The 12,007-nt window shown below is 39.7% G+C and overlaps 1 protein-coding gene across 14 annotated transcripts in view; it reads right to left on the reverse strand.

Moving 5' to 3' along the window:
* The window catches only part of PDE4DIP (phosphodiesterase 4D interacting protein), a 241,574-nt gene that overhangs the window by 96,025 nt on the left and 133,542 nt on the right, over nucleotides 1-12,007 (reverse strand). For 13 of the 14 annotated variants that reach the window (XM_065905939.1, XM_065905948.1, XM_065905883.1 and 10 more), the window contains one exon: nucleotides 8,414-8,531. In XM_065905939.1, the coding sequence (XP_065762011.1) occupies nucleotides 8,414-8,531 (118 nt within the window). The remainder of the gene's footprint in view (nucleotides 1-8,413; nucleotides 8,532-12,007) is intronic. The other variant, XM_065905807.1, reaches the window with a different exon arrangement.

The raw sequence follows: 12,007 nt of genomic DNA on the forward strand, positions 1-12,007 counted from the left end.
TATCTTTCCAGCCTAAACTCACTGTCTCCCTGCACATCCTCACTATTCCAACTACTGCTTCCTTACCCTGAGATTTCCTACCTCTCTCTTATCTACTTGTAACATTCTTTCCCACTGTTACCACCTCCACTTGTCAAAGCCCTATCCAGCCTCAAGTATTTCCTTTAAGCTGCCTTTCTTAATCCCCTCATATCTTTCTCTTGTCTGAACTTCCAAAGCACTTTTTATACCCATAGTAATATGTGTGCCATTTTGCATTCTCCCCTTAGGCAGGTAAGCTCCTTAAGAAGAGGAAACACATTTAACTCATCGTGTTATCTTCTGAGGTACTCCACTGGATGAATAAATAAATTGATGTCTATTATTTTTTAAATCTCTTATTAAATTCCTGTTTATTTCTTACAGACCAGAATCTTCACTGCCCACGCAGCCCCTTTGATTTTTTTCCTTTCTCCTCTGCCTTGTATTTTGCTTCCATCACAGATTTTCTTATCTTCCAATCAGATTGCAATCCCTAGAAGTCAGAGACTATGTTTTTGTCTTCCTTCACCTTACAGTACCTTGTGCATTGTAAGTGCTCAGTAAATAAAGCTGCAAAGAAACCCCTCATTCTTCTACCTCCTCTTCTGCTCTAGCAGCACTATGGTTGCCTTGGGTGATAAAGCCTATTTCTGAGACACATTACCAATGAAGGTTTGTCTGGAAGACACTGACGTTGAATGAGGATTTATAAATGAGTCTCTAGCTTTAATTTCATCAGCTTAAGAAGGGGATACTGAAAAACTGCTCTAAAAAAAAAAAACAACAAAATCTCCTTACATGAAGTTGGCTGGAGCTGCCTGAGCTGCTAACCCCTGCAAGGTTTTCAGTCTCTGCCTTGAGCATTAGAGTGCAATCTTGCCTTAACCTTCTACATCAGATGTCTCCATGGTAACACTGGAATGATTGCTATTTTAGGAAATATGCCTCACTGCATGCAGTGATATTTACATTAGGTTCCAAACGAGGCATAAATGCAATGGCTCGAGTGTCTGCTGCTTTGTGTGAGGAGGAAGGTCCTGGTGGCTTAATGGATAACTCCACTAAGTCTGTTGTCCTGTGTCATTTTTTAGGTCAACCACAGTGTAATCACACATTAATAAGTGGTGTTTATATAATACTGGTGGGGGGGAATGGAGAGGAGAAAAAAAGAAACAAAGCCAAAATTTCTCCAGATATTCCTTTGCAAGGATATTATCTCCCCTCCTGCCTTCATACCCTTCAGGTCTGGTTTGATTTAAAAAGTTCTTTTAAATAAAGCTTCTACCATTCCATAGAAAGGGGCTACCCTGATGGCTGAGCAGGTAAAGAATCTGCCTGCAATGCAGGACATGTGGATTCAATGCTAGGTCATGGAAGATCCCCTGGAAGAGTAAATGGCAACCCATTCTAGTATCCTTGCCTGAAAAATCCCATGGACACAGGATTCTGGCAGGCTATAGTCCAAAGGGTCACAACGAGTTGGATGTGACTGAGCAGGCACATTGATTTTGAAGAAGAGAATAATATCAATAACCAGAACAACTGACAGCTTTCGCCTGCAACTTTGTGGATACCTTCACTAAGGAAGAGAAAAACACTTTGTAAACTGCACTTTATTAGGTTTTCTGAGTCCCTAGTAAGAAAGATGTAGACAAGCTGCCGTGGCCTGACAGCTCCACCACGAAGCCCCTCAGCACTCTGGTCACAACATGCTGTTGATCTGAATGCACATGGAGCATCGACAGCAAACTTGGAGTGTTCTCAATCCATGGCATGTCAAGCTTGCGGTATTTTTGTTGTTGTTGTTCTATGAAGTTAATTATATAAAAGAAGTTCATAAGTATTCTACAGGTACAATCCAGCTAAAAGGGATGCTAATAAAGAATCTGCCTACCAAACTGGAGATGCGGGTTCGACCTGTGGGTTGGAAAGGAGAAGGAAATGGCAACCCACTCTAGTATTCTTGCCTGGAAAATCCCATGGACAGAGGAGCCTGGTGGGCTATAGTCTGTAGGGTTGCAAAGAGTCGGACACAACTTAGAGACAACAACAGTGCACAACGTTCTGGTAGAATGAAAAAGGGAAACAGTTAAAGGGATAGTAAAATAAATTCAATCAAATAATTTTTATCAAAACTGTCTTTCTTATTTGAGGAAGATTCTGAAGTAAACTTCAAAGATTTTTTTCTCTGAAACTCAGAGATTATTTCTCAGTCCAGACTTTCATACTGGGATTACATGAGAAGTATAATATTTATCTATGGGAGGAGGGGTAAGATGAGTGTCTTACATTTGAATAATTCAAACCTAGAAGTGTATGAGTTGTGAGCTGTCTTTCTTCTGAAGCCCAGGTTCGGAGTTCCCAGTTGGAAGGGGCTGGGAGGAGGTGGAGGAAGTGAATCACTCTTCAGAACTCAAGCTCCTTGGTTCCCTAACATCTGTAAGGGGTTTTGGGGATAGATTTGCTGGAGATGAAAAAATTCTTCAGTCTCTGTGGAGCAGGCCCAGAGCTTAGAAATTTAACTTGTGCCTTTCACATTGTGGAGGTGTGGCTCCTGTGGTGACAAGTGGCATGGCAGATTACAGTTTGAGTATAATATAGTAGAACTAAGATGCTGCTATTGTTAGCAAACAAGGATAACACCTTGTTTGATAACTGAAGCATCAAGAGCTTCAGTTCAATTCAGTTCAGTCGCTCAGTCATGTCTGATTGTTTGCAGCACACCAGGCCTCCTTGTCCATCACCAGCTCCCGGACTTTACCCAAACTCATGTCCATTGAGTTGGTGATGCCATCCAACCATGTCATCCTCTGTTGTCCCCTTCTCCTCCCGCCTTCAATCTTTCCCAGCATCAGGGCTTGGGATGTCACAAATAAAGAGTTGTCACACATCACTGTATAGGCAAAGTGCTCTATAACTGGTTTTATAATATTCTTTACCTTTATCTAATTCACAGAATGGGCTAGGTTGAAGCAGTTAATAGCTGCACTGAACCATGATTTACTATCCCAAGTGCATGCATGTCCAACTCTGTGTGACGCTATGGACTGTAGCCCACCAGGATCCTCTGTCCATGGAATTCTCCAGGCAAGAATACTGGAGTGGGCTGCTGTTTCCTCCTCCAGGGAACCTTTCCAATCCAGGGACTGAACCAGGGTCTCATTTGACTCTTGCATTGGCAGGCAGATTCTTTACCACTGAACCACCTGGGAGATGACATCAGTGATCTGTTCAGTCAATCCTACATCTAAACAACCACCAGGATTGTCTTTGTATAATGCCACTTCAAAGAATTTTATTCCCTTTGCTTATTTTTTTTTAATTTTTAGCTCTTCATTACCTAGAACAGCAGTCCCCAACCTTTCTGACACCTGGGGATAATTTTATGGAAGACAATTTTTCCATGGACTAGGGGTGGGGGGATGGTTTAAGGATGATTCAAGCTCATTACATTTATTGTGCACTTTATTTCTAATCTAATTCTGCCACTGATCTGGTAGGAGGTACCATTCTGCAGCCCAGAGATTGGGAACCCCGTGCCTAGAACATGAAGTCCTTAGCTTGACATTTGTCAAGCTACATATTCCATCTACATACATCCATATTCCAGCTACATATTCCATCATTCTTTAACACTTAGCATATATTTGGTAACACCAATGACTCCCAATTCCTTGAGTGTGTTCCATACTATTGTACCAATTGTTTCCATGCCTAGAATGCCCTTCTCCTACTGTCTGCCTAGGGTACTCAGCCTTTAAGGCCCCAGGTCCAGGCTGACTTCCAAGTGAGGCTTTCTCTGACTTCCAAAAATATAATCTCTTTCCTCTCTGGGTCCTCTTAGCACTATGAGTGTATTTCTTATATTTCTCTCCATTTGTCATGCTGCATTTTAATACTTTGTTTATATGCCAATCACTTATTAGATTTTAAACCCTTTGAAGGCCAGGAGTCCCAGACCAGTGATTCTTATCAAGCAGCCATATCCTAGAATGCATTGAAAATTTGTGGGGCATTTCTTGTTTCAATGATGAGTGAGGCTAGGGGTACAACATAACTGGCAATAGGCAGGACAGAGCCTTGTCCCAAAATCTGAATGACTTTCAAATGTTCCACTGGGCACTAATGGAAGTAATCAAATTGTTTACATAATCATCTGAATCTAGGACTTAATTCTGTTGTATTTTGGAACCCAACATTAATATACTGTGAATCTTCTATGAATTAAACTGATATGTAAATTAAAGGAAGATTATGTTAGTTCTTTATTGGAAATTTTACCAAGAGCTTTTCACCTTGACGTTGCCACTTGCTGTTTTTGAATTGCCAATATAACATACCTGCATTAGACTGTATTTGAAGCTGTGACTCCATATACAAGCATCTGCTTATTTCTTTATAGCCTTTAATAGAGATGTGTCTTAAAATTCACATATTAATATGACCACTGATTTATTATAAATTAATCTCTTTTTATGTTTCATGTAGTTCAGTATCTAACTTACTGGGTTACTCTGAGACTTAAAATGAGTTAATATATAAGGTATTTAGACTAGCACCGGGCATATAGAAAATGCTACCATATGTGCTGATGTTATTACTATAGAAAAGTTGTTGAATATTCATTGATAAATATTTTAAATAATACTTGGAATAGGTATTAAGAAATCCTGTGACTTTACTTTTAGGTCTTAATATTATGATAACCTGAACCATTAGAATATGACTACATGATCCCAAGATGTTATAGAAAGTGCTTCAATATTATTTTGTGTGTCTATGAGACTAAAATGAGATTATGATTCTCATTGTGACCAGTTTACCCTGAAGGATTCATACTCTGTTGTGGTCTTCCTGGGGAGCAATAACACAAACTGGTAACTTTGAGTTTGGTCTTTGCCTATGAACCAGTTTTTCTATGTGCAAGGGTAACAGATCCAAAGGGATAACTGTGACCATTAATCTCACAAATATGCTATATTTAATAATTTTATCTTTGTCTTTCGTAAGACAAAGATAGTTACAATGTGAGTCAAGTCTGCAATATCTAACTCAATCACTATGTCTTTTTAGCTGCTACTCATTTTAAGAATAGCCTTACTCTCTTCCAGGTTGCTGACATGCATAATGACAACAGTAGTTACCATGTTTTGAGCCCTGTTGGGCACTATACATATATTATTTCTAATCCTTACAAAGAGATGAACATTATAGAGGAGGAAATTGTACTTGGAAGGGCTATGTAACTTCCAACTTTCAAGGCCATTCATCTGAAAAGTGTTTATGTTGGAATCAAATGCCAAAACCTGAGCTCATTCTTTCATACCACTCTGCTTACTTAATTAAAACTCAAGAGACTTCATATTAGAATCAGTTCTTGAAGGACCAAGATTATTTCTCTAAAAGGACTTGACTATATCCTTTCATTATGACAATCTGAACCACTTGAGCATGGCTAAATAGTCCCAAGTTAAATATAGTCCCAAATTTCAAATTTCTTTCTGTTTATGCCATAGAATATAAGACAGAAACACTGTGACCAAAACATTGTTTTCTTTTGGAACCTGGACACACAGTGAGAGAAGTTTTCAGAGAATTATCTGAATGCTCACTATAAAGCTGACTCTCTGGCCAGTCTTCTTTGGGCTGTTTAGAGAAGATAATTGGGCTTCCCAGGTGGTTCAGAGGTAAAGAACCCACCCACCTGCCATGCAGGAGACTCGGGTTCAACTTCTGGGTCAGGAAGATCCCTTGGAGAAGGAAATGATAATATGAAATAATTCTATGCATACTGAGGAGCACTTGGTGACAATTTATTTTTTCCTTCATAAGGCACAGACCCAAAGGGAGTAACTAGAAAGTGAACTATTGGAGGCTTTCTCTCCTCCACAATTGAAAGGACCTACTGTCAGAGGCCCTCTATGGCAGAGCTTTCCATCTTGGGTGTTCTGGACAACACCTAAAAAAGTGGCCCACCCCTGTGCTGAGATGTCATGCCTTCATGTCTCGGGTGGTGGATGGGTCAGAAGGTAGACACAGGTAATCACCTCTAACGATGACCAGCCTCAGTCACTTACTTCAGAGTAACAGAGACCCTCAATCATCTCCTATGAAACTGGGCTTTCTATGCAAAAGGTTGGGAAATACTGATTGACAGAATTCACAGCACTATGTGATCAAGTGTACAAAATGTTGGGCAATAACAATAATAAATTTTTATAGGTCCCAGCAACGTTAAAGAAGCATATCAAGTTAGAACAATTAATATGACTTGATGCATTTCTTATCTCTACTCACCCAATGTTATTATCCTCTAGACACTGTACTTAACTTATTCTAAGCATTCCTTTAGGATAGATTGGTAAATAATTTAGTCTCTTTGAAATTATAATTTTTCTGTTCTTCAAGTCTATTTTAAAAACTGATACCAACTCAAATCCCCTTATTAGCACTCAAATATTGAACTACCTATACTCATTTCAGTGCTTACCAAAGATACTAATGAAAATAAGTGCGTGTACATAAATATATCACATCAATGTGTCTGTAAATATAAAACTAGAACAATGAGAGTGATTTTATTTCAGAATTTACATGAGTATTTTTCTTTGAAAGTACTTATCTTGGGGACTATACACTTTCCCCAATGATGCTGAACTCAGAATGTCAAAATTATAGGATCCTTTGGAGATTATTTGGGCTAATTTTTCCCATTTTACACATATGGAGAATGAGAAGTGATGTATCCATAGCAGTGACTATCCATAGTTAACAAAGAAAGAATCGGGACAGAAATCCAATTCTTCTAATTTCCAACCAAGTTATTTCAAATTTTAAGATATTGTGGGATCTTCCATATACTTCAATATGTATAAAAGCCTATGAACTTTAATTTTTACTCATATCTATCAAATTACATGTATGCACATCATTTTTTGAGTTTGTTAAACAGAGCTTTCCAACCAAAATGGATTTAGAGTCCAAAGGGTTGATAGTGCAGTCAAGAGAGTGACTTCTTCTGCCCTTATTGTGGTCTAAGCACCCAGGCTGGCCACTTTCAAGTGAGAAGCTCCATCCATTTCTGCCACCTCTTATAAATATTATCATTTGTTACTATTTAAAACCATAATTAAGGAATAAATTTATTGCAGGGTCTCAATTTTAAAAACTGCATTTCTTTTATACTGGTCATAGCTGTTGAAAACATTTTTTTGCTTATTTGAATTTTCAGATTTTATTTTATGTAATTGCTATTTATGACTTGAGTAATAAAAAAGAGCAGTTGATAATGAGAAAAATGAGAAAAAGTCACTTAAGCAACTTGATTATGTTGTAAATCATGTCATTTTCTACATGTTTACTATTATTAGCTATTTTTTGTCATGATATGGGAAAGGTGGAAAACACTGCTTTATACTCATTGTTAGCCCTGCTCTTTTTAACCTGATTCCAACCTTTATATATGTGACCAATAAATTAAATTGCACATTTTGCTTCATCATTGATCTAAGATTTGTAAGAATACCTAGTAATTGTTTATGTTGCTTGAGCAGAGCAGAATCCTAGAATTCCTTCAGAAAGTATATTTTTAGTAAATTAAAAGTTGAATGAAGAAGAGGAGCTCCTTCTGAGGTAACCTCCAAGAGCAACCACACAGATTAATGCAATTACTTTCACAGCGGTGAGGGTTCTCTGCTCAATACTAAAACCACACTGCATTTTCTATAGCTACACATAACTCAGTGTGGCAGGCAGAATCCTGACACAGCCCCTGTGATCATCACCTCCTGGTATCCACACCTTTGTATAATCCCCACTCCTTGAATGTGGAGAGACCCGTAACTTGCTTCTAACCAATAGAAAATGGCAAAGGTGAGGGATATTGCTACATAGTTACGCAACATTATATGGCAAAAGGGAAGGGGTGCGGCAGATGTAATTAAGATCCCTACTCAGTTGACTTTAAGTTAACCAAAAGGGATAGTATACTGATGGCTTGACTTAATCAGATGAACCCCTTCAAAGAGTGTCGAGAAGTAAGAGACTCTCTCTCTCCACTACTGCTGTGAAGAAGCTAGCTGCCATAACTTCTACAATCGCACAACAATATTCTTCCAACAACCTGAGGGAGCTTAGAAGTGGATCGTTCCCTAAGTGAGCCTCAGGCTGAGAAAGCAGCCCAGCTGACACCTTGATTTCAGACTTGTGAGACCCTGAGCAGAAAAGTCAGCTAAGTCATGCCTGGACTCTTGATAATAAATACATGTTGTTTTGAACCACTGAGTTTGCAGTCATTGCTTACACAGCAATAGAAGACTAATACATTTATATGTAATGTTGGGCTCCTAAAGGCATGAAGCAGGTGCCTGAGGAAGTACAGCCCAAACCTCACCTGCACCTCCATGTCAGCTGGCTCCTCCAACAGATGGAGCAGTTGTTGTTTCTCTTGAGACAGCTGTTCTACAAGCTTCTCCTGTGCAGCCAGGCTCTGACTCAGTTCTTCAATTCTTCTGGAGCAAAGAAAAAGTAAGAACAACAGTTATGGTCATGATACATTATTAACTTTATTTTTCAGCCCACTCCAAAGATAGCATGCTCTGGTATAGTAAGCTTTTACCTTTTTAAAGTCATTGATACTTTTCTTCAGTAAGCCGTGCATTCTCTGCCCCAGCCCCCCCAACATATACACAAATGTTTTTTGCTTACATTGTCATAATGTAAGGTTCATAGACCTCCTGAAGCCAATCCATGGATCTATAGACCATAAGTATAAAACTCTTGGAAGTTGTGGGTCTTTTTGTTTATATGTTGTTGTTGTTGCGGTTAAAAGAACAATTATCAAGTAACCATTACGTATATGGGCTTCCCAGGTAGCACGGTGGTAAAGAATCCACCTGCCAATGCAGGAGACAAGAGATGTGGGTTTGATCCCTGGGTAGGGAAGATCCCCTGGAGGAGGGCATGGCAACCCACTCCAGTATTCTCACCTGAAGAATCTCTGAAGAGGAGCCTGGTGAGCTACAGTCCATGGGGTCGAAAAAGAGTCAGACAATACTGGGCACACATACACACATTACATATATAATTCAATGCATCCCGAATGTACTGGTGATATAAAGTTGGAAAACACACAATCTCTACAGAAAGTTAACTTTTTTGGTGTGTGTGCCAAGAGTCTTGGGAATAGGGAGTCACAATCAACAGATAGACTATAATAAGTGCCACCCTACCAGAGGTATGAACCAAATAGTACAGTGAGTACTGTCATGGAGCTACAGGAAGAAACATAAAGAAGAAGTCATTTGTTTGACTTGGAGGAGCCTGGGGGGAAGCTCAGGACAAGAGATTTTGAAGACTGGGTTGTTTTACAGGCTCAGAGGAAGGAGTTTAGATAAAGGGATGAAGGCATAAAGATACAAGATATATGGGAAAGAGTTAGTAGCAGGGGAAAGGCTAGTGGGAAGAGACAATGGCTAGAGAAGAGGCTGGAAATTCAGACCAGAATTCAGTTGTCAAAGACTGCATGCTGTGCTGATGTATATAAACCCAGGTTCAAATCAACAGTTTTGTGCAAGGCATATCTTGCTGTTTCTCTGAGTACTAGAGATACCTGTCCTTGGAAAACATGCTGGTAATAGATGTAAAATTTCTGATTGTGATTATTATTCCTGGGTGTGTGGCTTTCCAGGTGGCTCAGTGCTAAAGAATCTGCCTGCCAATGCAGGACATGCAGGAGATGCAGGTTTGATCCCTGGGTCAGGAAGATCCCCTGGAAAAGGGAATGGCAACCCACTCCAGTATTCTTGCCTGGAGAATCTCATGGATAGAGGAGCCTGGCGGGCTACAGTCCCAGGGGTCACAACTGAGCACGCATGCAACACAGCATATGTTAAGACAGTGATAGCACCTTGGCAGGAAAATGGCATGGCCAAAAGGTTAAGGGCACCAGAAAGTCAAGTAGGAATCTCACAGACAAATTACAAATGAATTTAAGGTATGAGCATCAGCTTAGATTTGGGGATGAGAAAGAACTTTAAAAACTTAAAAATGTATATGAATGTAAGTTGCAATGATAGTTATGATGACGAATGTGGACTTCATATTAACTTCCCCATGGTATCTGTGCTAGAACATCTCTACTTTTCTTAAGCCTCATACCTCACTATTCCCTTTGACCCTCAGTCTCTACAGATGATCTACTTTCCTACTTTACAAAGCTTTCAAGGCCACCTGATATGAACTCCCTCAATTTGTTAGGTATGTCTGTCTTTTTTTTTTTTTTTCCTTTTGATTTGACAAGTGTTCACTGGAATACAGGGATGGGACAGAGTCTCGGGTAATCTAGCAGGGAAGATCTGAAAGAAAATATAACAATGCACGGAAGACTGTACACTAATGGATGTGCATACAAAACAAGGGCTTCCCAGGTGGTGCAGTGCTAAAGAATCCACTTGCCAATGCAGGAGACACAGGAGATGCAGGTTTGACCCCTGGGTCAGGAAGATCCTTTGGAGTAGGAAATAACAACCCACTCCAGTATTCCTGCCTGGAAAATTCCATGGACAGAGCAGCCTGGAGGGCTACTGTCTATGGGGTGACAAAGAATATGACATGACTTAGTGACTGAGCATGCACGCATAAAAAAACAAAACAAGAATATAAATACTTAATTCTGTCACAAAAGCCTTCACAGAAGTAACCATTGATGCCTTCATGAGTTTTGAAGAATGAAGAAGAGTTCACCAGGAGGGAAAAACACAGATGTTTCCCCACAAAGGAAGAGCATGAACAAAATTCTAAGTATCTGACATAGCACTGTATGCTTCTGGAGGTGGTGTGCCTTCAGGGTCTGGATTCCAGCAAAGCCTGAAGCCATGTTACATAACTCTCTAAATGCCAATTTCTCCCTTTATAAAGTATAATAATCCTTATCTCATGGGATTGTCAACTTTATGAGAGAGTTAAACTTTATGGGAGAATCAAACAAGAACATAAAGGACTCAGCTCAGTTATATAGCAAGAGCCCAGCAAACCTTAGTCATCATTATTATTCCTAGTCTGGAATCACTGAAATGTGGAGTCATGATAGGGGATGAGTCTGGGGGAAATCAGGGGTCAGAACATAATAGGCTTTGATAACCACTAAGAACAGATCTTACCTCCTAAAGATGTTGAGAACTTTCCAAATGGCTCTATAATAATATGATCAGATTTGTGTCTCAAAAAGATCACATTGGTCATTGGTCACTGTGTGTACACTGTGTGTTTTTCACTTATCCAGTTAAAAACCACTTAAGGCTTTTTATGCCACCATAGTATCATGCATTGAAGAGGCTAAATATGTGTCAATTTCATTTCAAAACTGTTCTGAATTGATAGATTGGGTTGAAATGGAGAAGGGCAGGGCCAGAAGTAAAGAGAACAGTTAAGAAGTTGCTGTAATAACCAAGACACAGTCCTGCCCTCAACAACGGCCCACTTACCTTTATGAGGAAATTCAAGTTCCTTTTAAATACAAAGCCAGCACAATTAGATGCCCTTTTCCCAATACAGCTTACCTCTCACTGGTCTTCCTCAGACCCTCCACTCTGGTCATGTAGAACTAATTACACTTCTCGAAACATGCCTGTCCTGTGTCTCCCCTCAATGGTGTTTCCTCCTGCACAGGACATTTCCCCTCCCTGACCTCTTCCTACATCGTTTCTTCTAACTCCTATTCACTCTTCAAAATCCACCTCAGATTTCTCCTCCTCCAGGAAACTTCCAATGGCACCCTGCTCTTGAGTAGATGACAATCCTATACACCCCAGAGTATCCCATGTTACTTCTACCAGAGAACTTATTAATGATGTATAACACGTGTCTTGATGATAGGAAATGGGTCTTTCATCTCTGTAACCTGAGGGCTTAGTCCAGTGTCTGGCATACAGCAAGTGCTCAATCCATGTGAATAAGTGATGATGTCTCTTGTTCACTATCATGTGAC

The sequence above is a fragment of the Muntiacus reevesi genome, chromosome 1 (assembly GCF_963930625.1).
Source record: "Muntiacus reevesi chromosome 1, mMunRee1.1, whole genome shotgun sequence".
NCBI lineage: Eukaryota > Metazoa > Chordata > Mammalia > Artiodactyla > Cervidae > Muntiacus > Muntiacus reevesi.